Consider the following 14,997-nt stretch of genomic DNA (forward strand, 5'->3'; position numbering starts at 1 on the left):
TTTCACAGAATGTGAATGTTTCATTAAAAGTTATTTCAAACTGGACCTGATAAATATAATAGAAAATCATATATGCTGAGGTTCCAATCTATTAACAGACAGAATCAGAAAATAAATGCTGACATCATCCAAAATACAATGTGCTATCCTTTAATGGGCCATATTTTATTTTTTACAATTTCCAAATGACAGCCTCAGCTCTTATCGAGGCAATAAAAATGGGACTGCATTTGTTCTGCCGCTAATTGCCAAAGTGCTGGTAATTAAAGGAAAATGAAGTTGTGGTAGTAATTAGTTTCCGTCGTTGGGGAGGTAGGGAACGCGCCATCCTCCATCAATTGTTCTTATATAATCCACATTTTTAGAGTTCAGTGGCCATGTGGGATGGGTTCTCTCTCTCCCGCTCCTCTCTCTCTCTCTCTCTCTCTCTCTCTCTCTCTCTCTCTCTCTCTCTCTCTCTCTCTCTCTCTCTCTCTCACACAAACACACTCTACCTCTCTCTTTCTCTCCCTCCCTCCCTCCCTCCCTCTCTATCTCTTTCTCTCCCAGGCTAGTAGTGAGGGATGCTGGGGCACTACACAAGCACTACACATTCCATTCCCATGAAGCCATTTGGTATCCCTGTGCCAGTTAACCCCTGCGCTGGCCTCAGTCACTAGAGCTAGCCTCGCCAATGGCTAGAGCTAGCTGGCAGCCAATAGCAGGCGAGCTCGGCATGCCCACTGAGCGACCCATCTGTCGCTGGTATTAAACAAGTTCGCACCCCAGGGCCTGTGCCACCACGCTGAGTAATAGCCATACTGATGAAGGCCTGTTTCTAAGTGTGGGGGGGGCAACAAGTCACCCACTGTGATGACAATGAGAGTTCACTCCCGTCCACACACACATATGCAGGCACACAGCAACACACGCACTTAGGCAGACACACAGAAACACACACACACACACACACCTGAATGAAGGCACACAAACGCACATAAGTACACACACACACAGGGTTGTTTAATCTTGTTGTTTTTGTATTCTTAGAGAGAAGGAGAGCAAGATCAACACTTAGCTGTAAGCGATGTTATTTTTCTCGCTGCCTTTTTTGAAGGACGTGAACATGTAATGTTTTCATCCTGTTTTGACGGCTGTGGGGACGGGCTAGGTTGGACCAGGGATGTGTGACCGGGTCAGTGCTGAGGTGTTGCAATGACATTGCTGTACTATCTCCCAGGTCATATCTATCAACACCCCGGAGGTTACAGGGACTCTGATAGAAAAGGACGTCCATTCTCAGTGAAAGCCGCTCCTTGAATTGAATTGCATGGCTATGCAAAGGCTCACTGGGAGATCTGTTACCCTTTGTTGTCTCTCTTTTTTTCTAACAATCTACCCAATTTTATATATTTTGGTTTGAGTCATTTAGCAGACAATCTTATCCAGAACGACTTACACATTTCAGTTTTTGCAAGTAGACTCTTCAAATCAAATACATATACTACTGATTGACTCATCATCAAAGATATCTATCATAATTGGGCAGAAAACAGAATATTGATGTGCAAAACAACTGTGTCCAGAAGATCTCCTATTGAGTAAACTACCACATGTTACGTATGACCTTGTTGCAGTTAGAAATTGTCAGTTTAATCAGTTCACAACGAACCTATCTATCTCTAAATGTTGGCCACCATAAAATATTATTTATCTTGTGTGTCGAACCTACACTATATTCATCATCAAAATTCACTGTGACCCAAATATGTGCAAACTGGTTTGTCAAGGAAGGACAGTGAAGCATGTCAAAAATGACACGTCCCCAGATAAACTAGATTCTTCTCCCCTAATCCAACATTTAACACAGCGCCATGTTTTGAGTGTCATAATGAAGCTACTGAAATGTATACCTTTACTTACTGATTTGAAGTGTTGCTACATGTTTGTTACCACGGTAAATACATAGATATAGAACACATCATTTAGAATGGTCCCAATGTTCTGTATGGAGAGTAGACTCAAGATAATCACAAAGGGAAGGTAGGCTACAGTGTAGATCTACAGTCTGATTTTAGGCTGCGTTTACACAGGCAGCCCAATTCTGATCTTTTCCACTAATTGGTCTTTTGACCAATCAGATCAGCTGTTTTGCCAATAATTGGGCAAAAGATCCGATTTGGGCTGCCTGTGTAAACACAGCCATTGATACATAGTACTGAGTTAACTGAGAAACCTGTTTGCAGTTTGTTCAATTGGACATTGACATTGACAGACAAACTATAATACATGGTACCCACCCTAGTTCATGGAAAGCTACAGGATGAGCAAAAAACGGACTGGCAATAAAGCAGGTGCATGGGCTGGTCTCACGGGAGAACAATTAATATTTTGGTTAAAAAAGAGCGAGAAAAGAGATGCAGAAGCGGCCCATGAGCATGTTAAGAAACGTCCAACCCAGCAACTGTCATGATTTTTGTGCAAAATGATTATAAATCATTTGGCTAATTGGCTGCTGTCCCATTAAACACACACGGGGCCAATGGGCTGGTGTTTCAGAAATGCCCAGGAGGATTTCTGGTCCCAGTCCAACCCTGGGATCTTGTTCCACCACTAAAACACCTGATTCCACTGCACTGATCAAGGTCTTGATGATCAATTGATTAGTTGCGTTGGGTGTGTTAGAAACAGGCATGAAGACTTCATATGTCCCACAATTAATATGTAGGTCTTACTACGTTTTTGTTGTTGTTGTAAAAATGCCTGCACTTGTCCCTATTACCATTTAGCGTAATTACTAGCCTAAAAAGTGAAGCAAAAAGGAGGTTGGGGTCAATATCCATGATAGTAACTTAGCCTATAGAGAGCCCTAAATTGGCCGTGGGGTAGGCTTTCCGAATCGTCTGGCTCTTTTCATAGCTACATCATCTCCATAAACTCTGATTTCTCCGAACCGCAGTGTAACTCGAGCGGTTGTCAATCAGCCAGATACTGTAGCCCCCCCCCCCCCTTCATCTAGCTCTATCTCTTTTTCTCCCCCTATTCCCTCTGTTGTCGGTAGGGGTCGCATGGCATTCAGTATGAAAATAAGTAGTCGAACTATAACTCGAAGTGAACACATGGATAAACACTCCTACATGACAAAGCGGACAGGGAGTGAGCGCGCGACTGGAAAATAGAAACAGACGAACGTTTTGGGAGAAAATAGAACTATCTTGGCTATATCTTTTACATGCAACGTTGATGCTGGGTTGTTGTAAACAATTTCAGTCAACGTTGTTTCATGTTTAGTTGCTGAAACATCTACATTTTTCTCTCAAAGTGAACTTTGAGAGTATTTTTCCTGCAGCGAACATAAATATATGTATTTATCGATAGAGCATCATTGCAGAAGCTTGATAGTGTTGAAGTGAGAGCACCAGCGGTTGTGAGGAGAGAGTGTTTTGAGAGAAACAACCCCTTTTTCTTTCAACCCTTCTGTTTCTTTTTGTTTGGTCAAACAATAGAGAGAGAGAAATAGGGAGAGAGAAAGAGAGAGAGAGAAAGAGTCACAGACATTGGAGCTGCTTTCATGCCGTCAGTCTTGCGGACCCTGAGATGGACGTGAGATTTTATCCAGCACCCCCTTCAAGCGTGGGCTCATGTACATTACCAACTGATTCAAGTTGCCTGACCTCTTTGGACTATTATCACTGCAACAAGGTAATTACAATTAACTAGTAATTTGTAAGGCTATACATTTAGATAGGATGTTACATCATTTTTTTCAGTTGCGCAAATGTGTTGCATGCGGCTATACTGCATTTATCAGCCATGCATATTGACAAATGTGACTTCACCTGAAATATAGTCTCATGATATGCATTGCATACAGCCTTCAAAGAACATTTCATAATTGAGACTAATGCATTTTCCAAAACTTTCCTGCATCTTTGTAGCCTACTGCTCCGCAGTAACTCTTTGGAAGTTGATATCCTTGGAGATGTTTCCTCAAAAGGTGTATTGCTATGAGCAAGTTGCCAACCCTTTCACTGTGTATATAAATTGTAGGTAAAGACGCCGTGCTGTAAAGTCCCATGCAGAAATATGGTGCGTACGGTGCCTGCCCTGTCCAGTGCAAACGAATAGCCAAATAGTATTCGAAAACGGACGTAATTGCGCACAGTTTTCAGGGATTACTTTCAACTGCTCATAATTAAGACAAAATTACGCCTAAGTTTTCCCCTGCAGAAGAACATTACTTTATTTCATGACCTATTTTACACAATAGGTAATAACTGCATTCTCCACATAGTAAAAGTAGCAATGACTAATTCATACCAAAGCCACTCAGCATAACACATTTAAACATAATCCAGACATTATTAGCTTTTCACAGTTAGGCTTCCCCGTAAAAACTCGCCGTGTCACATGAAATTGATAGGAGTTGGCTATGCTTGCACACATATGGTAATGTTAATAAGGATTTGCAGAATTGCGTGTCTCTATTAATGTCAATAAACCTGCAACGCATATACGAAATAATCAGAAAACCCTCATGATACACAATGGGAATTCACTATGTTTAGGGTAGACTAGCATATATGCCTATGTTTTATAGCCAATGGTAGGCTACTGATAACGCAATATGTGAATGCTTAGCCTACTATTATCCTTTTCGCATCTATTTTCCTTTATCTCACATATTCACAGCCTATATGTATATGGCTGCATGATATCCATGACAAGTAGTCATATTTGATCGGAGCAGAAATGGGAACTCTTCCTGATTAGTTTATTGCCCTTGGGATAAAAATTGCACCTGCTGGCAAAGTTTCTCACAACAGTTACTGGGTGGAGGAAAGCTAAAAAACTAACAAAGCAATTGAAGCCAAACATTTATGATACTTTATTTTCATCCCACATGGTAAAAGGCATGATCCATATGTTCCATATTACGCAATCGCCTATACCGCATCGATCTCATCGATCTCATATAGGCACATTTCCCCCCCATTTTGAACATATTACAAACATTCTTCCTCATGTTGATTTTTAGTCTAGATTCGAATTGATCGTGGGTACATTACTTATGACCGCTTCCTTATATGTTCCCTTTGCAAACAGTTAAAATATGCCAGCCTGAGAATTTCTAGTGCGCACTATATAGCCTATAGGACAGTGTATTGCTCACAGAAAGAACTACCAGTAATAAAATACCATTGAGTATGTTTCTAAATGCCTTAATTTTGGAATTAGATTGTACAATAATGGCACAATAAGTAGCCCGACATATTTTGAATTTTAAAAAGCATGTGTCTTACGTAGACAGCAGTGGCAATGAGTATTGTTTCACAATACTGGCAAGTTTGTCTATGAGCTCTGTTATTATCAGATTTCCTCAGTCAAACATAAAGCATTATCAGAACGCCAATTTTCTCAAACCTTGAAAAATGTATGCATAAAGCATTAAAATAGTTGCTTTGTTAATTTTCCATTTGGCCCAATGCGCTCCAGTTATAAGCTACCTAATAATATAATGTTGGATATTGAAGCACCTTATAGCACAAGTCTTCTTTATATAAATAACACCACTTTAAGAGAGATGAAAAGTTGTGTTTATATTGAAGCCATGATGGTTCAGAGGCATCTGGATTTTGCTATCCATTATGTCCAGTTGACAGTTGATCGAATCTGGCTGCCTGTCAATGCTGTGGTCAATGTGAAAGTTATGTAAATATTTTGTCAGTAAATACAAAGCTACGTGCTCCCAGAGAGTGGATTATATAAATTAAATGTGTTTGCTTAGCATAAGTCTGTATATGATAGCTATTCTTCTTAGATAATAAATGAAAACAGTATGTTGTTTTTAATCACTTTGCACTGTCATAAACTTGTAGTACTTTTAGATCGAATGTGGATTGCCTTTCTATGATTTGGGCCCCATGATTCAATGAACTCTTGTTTGCACTAATTTTGCCATGTTGGGTAAGAGGAGATGGGGTTAGGTTGCATGGAGAGCATCATATAGCCTTGTCATTACTAAATTGACGTGTGTCCACACTGTACATTGTGACATACTATATGTGCACTGTCACAGTGCACCTTAAGTGGCAAAACTAATTTATTTTTTATGACAATTCACATTTGGATCAATCTTTTAACACCTATGAAACTGTAGATGTGTGCTGTCTATGAGACTACCATATGGGAGTGAGTTATCACAGAAAATTCAGTAATTGTAAAGAATTGACCCTCCTAACTATGACTGATACAATGTCTTACAGTGTTGCTGCTGAACCGGAAGGGGCTATGGAAACCAGGCCATCCAGTATAAACAGCTTGTAGGCTACTTCCTGTGCTAGCTAACATGCTAACATGCTAAAGTGAGGTGTTTGCATTCCTGCTGGTTTACTGTAAACGGGGCCTCAGGTAAAATGGCAGCAATGTGCACATACATGTACAGGTCATAAACACCAAAAACCACAATAGACCCTATCGTAATCTCAATCTAGAACAACCCAAGCATCCTTCTGAAACCAGACAATAAAATATGAACAATAGTATATTGCACATTTTAAAAGGGAAAGGAAAGGGGGATACCTAGTCAGTTGTATAACTGAATGCATTCAACTGAAATAAAGGAGAACCAAATCTACATCATAGCAGTGAAGAGTCAAAAAGAGAGGAGATAAATCCATTACTTCTCAATGCGAGTATATTTATTCCCATTTTAACTCTCTGCGCCTATGCCTTTTTCAAATCTCCAAGTTGCATTGTCTTGTATTGGTTGTGTCTCAGATGGCACCCTATTCCCTATATAGTGCACTACTTTTGACTAGGGCCCATAGGGTCCCCCATAAGGCTCTGGTCCAAAGTAGTGCACTATATAGGGAATATGGTGCCATTTGGGACGCACACATTGTCACTGCACTTCGCCGTGAGTCATCCTCACTTTTAACCCCAGATTCTCTCTTAATCTTTTTGAAGCCTCTCTGTATCTCTCCCCCCTCTCTCTCTCCTCCATGAGTGGGTGTATTGTTTGTTCAGTATAGCTCCATACACTTGGCGCATACCAGCGCTAAAGGGACACTACTTCTTCACAAATGCATGTTTCGTTGAGAGACTATTTGTCAAATGTATTATGACTTGTGCATACCCCGAGGCAGAATCACTTCTGTGAAATGAAGTTGGATAGATTACTGTATCTAGCTAGCTGCTCCAATTTTCTCCAGATCCTCCTCCAACATCAATGTGTCAGAAAGGGGACTTGGATATATAACTAGATAGGTTTGATTGGAAATTTGGTGGCGGAGATGTAGTGTACTGTACATATTTGCACTACGTAAGTATACAGTACAGTGTGTACAAAAGTACACAGACAAAGGTATTGTGGCTCTGTTAGTCGTAACGCTCTATGGTGGTGTGTGTGGGTGTGTGTGGGTGTGTGTGTGTGTGTGTGTGTGTCATGCATTTCTAATTGGTGTTATGCCTCGAGGCAAGATCTATGGAGCATATGATTTAATGGGAGTAAGCCTCAGGTGTACAATTTTTCCAGTGTTTCCTCCATACACCATATATAGTGTACACTCTGAAGTCCACACAGTAAGAACTGCCCTGATTAAGGCTGACTTCCTCATTCCCAATTAGCCACCACAAGGTACTCAATGCTATTTGAGTATCGTTTAACTGCTTTTTACAAATAGGGCATAACCCCTATTTTAGTTTGGGACATACCAATTTCACCCATATCTACATAAAACAATTATTGATGGAATAGTCCAAAATATGACCACAGTGGGGGTGGTCTTTCTCATGTTTAATCTCACAGAACATCATATTTTTTTCCCTTCTCTCTCGTAACAAGACCTTAACATGACCTTAATGGAAATAGAAAATTAATTGTTATTCTATTCTAGCATTACCACATTCTGTACACAGAAAAGTTAATTAAGTGGAAGTAAGCGGTCTTGGGTGTTTTACCCCCCCATTCATACATTTTGCTGACTGGCGAATCCGAGCAAGCATTACTATTCTCCCTGGAAAAGCGTTAACCCATGCATACTGTAAAGGAAGGAATGCCAGGCAGAAGAGCACACACAAAAATCATTCTGCAGCTCCACTGGCACTGGAAGTACTCCCAACAGGCCACCGTACGTCACAATCAACCCAAACCACCTCAAACTAAAATAGTATCAAATGAAAAAAGTACACATACATTTGGGGGTAGTCCGTACAGTAGGCTACATTCGCTGGATGTACAGTACAGTTCGTTCATGTTCTGGTTGGCACCACTTCCTGATATTAATCAGGCATTCCTCCAATGTGCCCGAGCATCTCTTTATTTACGTTGCCGGCAATGGCAATGTCAAAAGGATACGGGGAGAAATCAGGTAGCCTGGAGCAGATTACGTCTCTGAGTTAATGATAAGTACAGAGCCATTCTCTGGGGAAGCTGAGCTGAAATTGCCTTCCACACAGTGCCTACACCATTACCTCTGAAAATGATTTCTAGCCAGCCTCCCCTCGTCGTTGTGGTATGACTTATTTATTCAAAACACAACAACAAATAGCAACAAGGAGCAACGGGGAACTGCGATCAAAGCAGTTTCATAAAAAATACATTTAAAGCATTTTAAGCAAGTTAATCATATTTTTGGATGATAGCAAAGTATCAGTTATGGAGGAGAGATGGTTAGGTCAACGTGCTTCTCATATCTTTCACATAATTTGAACAGGCAAAAAATAAGGCATCTAAAAAGAGATGCAGTGCCAGTGTTAACCTGATTGATAGCTGTCCTGCTTTTATAGGCCTACCTGGCATATTACTAGTCACAGACAGTGGCTGTGACTGTGACTAGGCCATTTACTGTGAAAGGTTGCTGGCTCTATAAACAATAGGAAAGGGATCCAGTAATGCCTGCAGTAAATAAGAATCGGGTCCTAAGGGATTGAGCCTGGACTCCAGTTTAACCTGTAGAAGAAAGAGCCACACAGACACAATGCCAAGGCCTACGGTGCTGCAGCCTGCAATCCCACAGTTCTCCATGCTTTAGCCCTGACTCATAGCATTAGTGTCATGGCATCGCTATATGAAGCGTTTACAGTTTATAAAGTTTAATGTAAAAAATTTCTCAAAATAGATGGAATAGTTTTAGTTTATCACCTGCATCCATATTACATTCACACCCATTTGCTTTTGGTAATTGTGTGAAACATACCAGTGTACTGTATACTGTGATTGCCACATAATACTCTTGTTATATCAATAGCTTTAGCCACTTTTTATGTACATATAGTGTACTGTTCATTAATCGGGATTAATTACAATTCAAGATGTAATGCATTAAGAAACATTTGCATAGATCATTTAAATAATTTGCATGCATAATCATCACAGCTATACTGCACAGTAAGTGAATCATAGTCACATTCTGTAATGACAGAAGAAATTAAAGGTCTACATGGTGATTTGTGTTGGACCCCCCTGTATGCTTGCCCCTCACAAAGTCATATTAACTCTCATTATTGTCATTGCTGTTGAAGCACACACAGTGTAGTGCCGACCTCCGGCCCCTTGATCGAAAGCTCTCCTGTTCTTGATGTTGGGGGAGGGTGCTTGTGTGTTGTACCAGGGCACTTAAAACAATACCCCTCAGGAAACAGTGGGATCCCCAGTAGCACCTCCCTTGCTCTCCCTCTCTCGTTCTCTCTCTCTTTCTGTCCCTCTCTCTAATGTTCTCTCGTTTTTGCTCTCTTCCTCTTGCTCTCTCTTTCTCTCTCTCTCTCAGTCTTTCTCTCTCTCTCTCTCTCTCTCCATAGCCGCTTTATATTCAGGTTCTTGTTTGGTTGGGGGGTGGAGAGGGCGAGGGGTTTTGAGGGGAGAGGGGTGAGGGGAGAATAATTTGGGTGGGTGGGTGTGTATAGGGGCACAAGGGCATGTGCCCCCTCAGATTTGTTCTGTTTAAAACATATTCAGATGTTAAATGAATGACTAAACTTTAACATCATTATTTATTTGAGGATCTGTCAGCGCTATTTTGCGGAGGGGGCACACTGACTGGGCCAGGCAAAGTAAGCAATTACTAAATGTACTGAATAAGATTCACATTCCTTTCAATCTTTTACCCAGATTTTAGCAGAGATGCAGATAAGCATATTTAGGGTTATGATACTATATACCAGTGTGGCAGTTGTACTAAACTCCTAAGGCATAAAAGTTCTTAAGGAATCAATGTGAATCTGTGGTGCAGAAGGGCCAAGCCTAGCCAACTCTGCTGCCGCAGTGCACCTCAACCACTGCTTCCGCATCCCCAGCCGTGCCACCAGGGGCACCGCCAACACTGCTGGTCACCGCCGTGCCACCAGGGGCACCGCCAACACTGCAGGTCACCGCCGTGCCACCAGGGGCACCGCCAACACTGCAGGTCACCGCCGTGCCACCAGGGGAACCGCCAACATTGCTGGTCACCACCGTGCCACCAGGGGCACCGCCAACACTGCAGGTCACCGCCGTGCCACCAGGGGAACCGCCAACATTGCTGGTCACCACCGTGCCACCAGGGGCACTGCCAACACTGCTGGTCACCGCCGTGCCACCAGGGGCACCACCAACACTGCTGGTCACCGCCGTGCCACCAGGGGCACCGCCAACACTGCAGGTCACCGCCGTGCCACCAGGGGCACCGCCAACACTGCTGGTCACCGCCGTGCCACCAGGGGCACCGCCAACACTGCTGGTCACCGCCGTGCCACCAGGGGCACCGTCAACACTGCAGCACAGAGTTTCTAAACCCAGAGGTGGAAGATTGTAAGATTTTCGGGAACGCTTGTGAAACAGACCAAACAGACCAGGCCGAGGTTTTGGGTTTGAGAAGTCAATGAGAGAAGTGAACATTTCTTCCTTAGTTTTTAATTTTCGACAACAACAAAAAAATCTAAAGGCACAACCTAGATTTGAGCCCATGTCTTAAGTAGTTGAACATGTTATTATCCATCCTCGTGAAAGTGACAAACTGACACGTTTTCGGTTAGACCCGATGACGTGTTTCTACACATGAGCTTCGCTAGCCAACGTCGCCATGACATCGCCTACAAGTGTGATCGGGGATTTATATTGGAATGATTTGCAGAATTTTAGCTTTTGGCTAGTCCTGTTGACTTCATGCTTTTGTTTAAAGTTTAAAGTCTGACCCTGTAGAGCTCTGAAAGAGCCAGGATTTAATTAGCCTTTTCTTGATAAAAGCCTCTTTGTTTGCACTGCACTCCTCTCTCCTGTGCCTTTTTACCTTTGAGTCATTGCCTAGACCCCCCAGACCAGTGGTCACCAACCTTTTCTGAGTCAAAATGCAAGCCGAGATCTACCGTTCAGGTAAAAAAAAAAAAAAAAGTAAGCCTATACAACATTAACCAATTAAAACAGTTCTGTAGCAATGAGGTTTGTGCAGTAGGCTATGTTTCAAATCAAATCAAATTGTATTTGTCACATGCGCCGAATACAACAGGTGTAGACCTTACAGTGAAATGCTTACTTACAAGCCCTTAACCAACAATGCAATTTTAAGAAATAATTTTTGTAAAAAATTAAATTTAAATAAATAAATAAAAGTAACAAATAATTAAAGAGCAGCAGTAAAATAACAATAGCGAGGCTATATACAGGGGGTACCGGTACCGAGTCAATGTGCACCGGTTAGTCAAGGTAATTGAGGTAATGTGTACATGTAGGTAGAGTTATTAAAGTGACTATGCATAGATAATAAACAGAGAGTAGCAGCAGCGTAAAAGGGGGGGGTACAATGCAAATAGTCTGGGTAGCCATTTGATTAGATGTTCAGGAGTCTTATGGCTTGGGGTTAGAAGCTCTCCGGTACCGCTTGCTGTGCTGTAGCAGAGAGAACAGTCTATGACTAGGGTGGCTGGAGTCTTTGACAATTTTTAGGGCCTTCCTCTGACAGATCCTGGATGGCAGGAAGCTTGGCGTCAGTGATGTACTGGGCCGTACGCACTACCCTCTGTAGTGCCTTGCGGTCGGAGGCCGAGCAGTTGCCATACCAGGCGGTGATGCAACCAGTCAGAATGCTCTCGATGGTGCAGCTGTAGAACCTTTTGAGGACCTTAGGACCCATGCAAATCTTTTCAGTCTCCTTAGGGGGAATAGGCTTTGTCGTGCCCTCTTCACGACTGTCTCGGTGTGCTTGGACCATGTTAGTTTGTTGGTGGACACCAAGGAACTTGAAGCTCTCAACCTGTTCCACTACAGCCCCGTCGATGAGAATGGGGGCGTGCTCGGTCCTCTTATTTTTCCTGTAGTCCACAATCATCTCCTTTGTCTTGATCACATTGAGAGAGATGTTGTAATCCTGGCACCACACGGCCAGGTCTCTGACCTCCTCCCTATAGGCTGTCTCGTCGTTGTCGGTGATCATCGGCAAACTTAATGATGGTGTTGGAGTCGTGCTATACAGTTAATTGAGTGTGGTCTTAGTGCCAGTATCGGTTTGTGGTGGTAAATAGACAGCCACGAAGAATATAGATGAAAACTCTCTTGGTAGATAGTGTGGTCTACAGCTTATCATGAGATACTCTACCTCAGGCGAGCAAAACCTTGAGTTTCCTTAGATATCATGCACCAGCTGTTGTTTACAAATATACATAAATCGGCACCCCTTGCCTTACCAAAGGCTGCTGTTCTATCCTGCCGATACAGTGTATAACCCCCCAGCTGTATGTTATTCATGTCGTCGTTCAGCCACGACTCTGTGAAACATAAGATGTTACCGTTTTTATGTCCCGTTGGTAGGATATACATGCTTCTAGTTCGTCCACTTTATTATCAAGCGATTGTATGTTGGCCAATAGTATCGATGACAAAGGCAGATTAGCCACTCGTCGCCGGCTCCTTACCAGGCACCCCGATCTCCTTCCGCGATATCTTATTTTCTTTCTACTGCGAATGACGGGGTTTAGGGCCCTGTCGGTGTCTGGAGCAAATCCCTCTCGTCCGACTCATTAAAGAACAATTATTTGTCCAGTTCAAGGTGAGTAATCGCTGTTCTGATGTCCAGAAGCTCTTTTCGGTCACAAGAGACGGTAGCAGCAACATTTTGTACAAAATAAGTTACAAACAATGCGAAAAAACTAACAAAATAGCACGGTTGGTTAAGAGTCCATAAAATGGCAGCCATCCCCTCCGGCGCCATTCTACTACTTTGCAACAAGGCACTAAAGTAATACTGCAAAAAATTTGACAAAGCAATTAACGTTTTGTCCTGAATACAAAGTGTTATGTTTGGGGCAAATCCAATACAACACATTCATTACTGAGTACCACTCTCCATATTTTCAAGCATAGTGGTGGCTGCATCATGTTATGGGTATTCTTATAATCGGTAAAACAGAAACGGAATGGAGCTATGCACAGGCTAAATCCTAGAAGAAAACCTGCTTCAGTCTGCTTTACACCAGACACTGGGAGAGGAATTCACCTTTCAGCAGGTCAATAACCTAAAACACAAGGCCAGATCTACACTGGAGTTGCTTACCAAGAAGACAGGGAATGTTCCTGAGTGGCCAAGTTACAGTTTTGACTTAAATCTGATTGAAAATCTATGGAAAGACCTGAATATTTGACAGAGCTTGAAGATTTTTGAAAATAATAATATACAAATGTTGTACAATCCAGGTGTGCAAAGCTCTTAGAGACTTACCCAGAAAAATTCACAGCTGTAATCGCTGCCAAAGGTGATTCTACAAAGTATTGACTCAGGGGGGTGTGAATACTTACGTAAATTAGATATTTCTGTATTTCATTTCCCCAAAAATTTCCTAAATCATGTTTTCACTTTGTTATTATGTGGTATTATTGTGTGTAGATGGGTGAGAACACAACAAACACAACAGAACAAAATGTGGAATAAGTCAAGAGGTATGAATACTTTCTGAAGACACTGTATGTATATGATCACACTGGTAATATATCATTTTTTGTATTACTTGTGAGGCACAGCTAAGTGAGCATTTTTTTTTTTTTTTACTGGACTGATGGCCTGCATCTGATGGTCAGACTGAGGGGAGGGAGCAGCGGTGAGGTTGCCTCTCACCTAACTCACCATCCCTTCGCTCTCCTTCCCTCTGCTGAGAAATGGGGACACTTAAGTCGCACTGCATTATTTCTGTCTCATGCACCAATTCATGTTGTTACTCCTAAGACCAGAGAATGTGAAATATTCCTCTACATTAAAAACTGTGCATACACAGGGATCTGAGCTATCTGATTGGCCAGCGGTAGGCTTATAGGTGCACTTTATTTGCTCTGGGTCTGCCAGGTAGGCAGAGTTCTACCTTCAAACACATGAAATTGTTCACCGCCAACAGCGCGAAACAAAAAATAAGACAATTTAACAGGTAAAGAGGTATGCTTAGATAACCTATGCAGAATAAAATGGACATAGAATTAGGCATAATGATTATGGCTCTAGATTGCAGGAAAAAGCTGTTTCAGGTGTATGAAAAATGCAACATTTGCGAACTTGCAGATGGGGATAAGACCCCTGCCAGACCACCCCCCTTCATCCACATGTACTTCGTGCTCCCTCTGTGTTCCAGCACAGATAGTGACTTGAAAGACAAATGTTTATTGTTTTAGTGCACTTGGTGTGGTTCAAACTAGAGGTCTTCACGGATCCACAGTGGGTCCAGATCCAAATTCTAAATAATGTCTGGATCGGATCTGATATGATTGTCACATTTCTCGGGTATGTGTAGTTTTAACTGACTTGTCCGGAAGGGCCCGTACAGATCCGAACGCGACTGCTGCAGTAGAGAGAAAGAGATAAATGTTATAAATAATGCTGCTGGTCTTGCTTTTCACCAGAGTGGCGCGTTTTAGCTTGTTGTTGGCCAATCATCAGTCATCAAAGCGGCAATAGGCTACAGTCATAGGGCCTCGCTCCGCGTGTGGCAAAAGTTAGGAGATATCTAATCACAGGAGGCTGCTGAGGGGAGGACGGCTCATAATAATGTCTGGAACAGAGCGAA

General features: G+C 42.3%; 1 protein-coding gene across 4 annotated transcripts in view; it reads left to right on the top strand.

The window, feature by feature from the left end:
- The first annotated feature begins 3,101 nt into the window (after positions 1-3,101).
- Positions 3,102-14,997, top strand: part of LOC121575570 (thymocyte selection-associated high mobility group box protein TOX-like) — a 160,928-nt gene continuing 149,032 nt past the window's right edge. For all 4 annotated transcript variants that reach the window (XM_045223084.1, XM_041888747.2, XM_045223085.1 and 1 more), the window contains exon 1: positions 3,102-3,681. In XM_045223084.1, the coding sequence (XP_045079019.1) occupies positions 3,577-3,681 (105 nt within the window). In that variant the 5' untranslated portion in view covers positions 3,102-3,576. The remainder of the gene's footprint in view (positions 3,682-14,997) is intronic.

The sequence above is a fragment of the Coregonus clupeaformis genome, chromosome 10, assembly GCF_020615455.1.
Source record: "Coregonus clupeaformis isolate EN_2021a chromosome 10, ASM2061545v1, whole genome shotgun sequence".
In the NCBI taxonomy this organism is placed as follows: domain Eukaryota; kingdom Metazoa; phylum Chordata; class Actinopteri; order Salmoniformes; family Salmonidae; genus Coregonus; species Coregonus clupeaformis.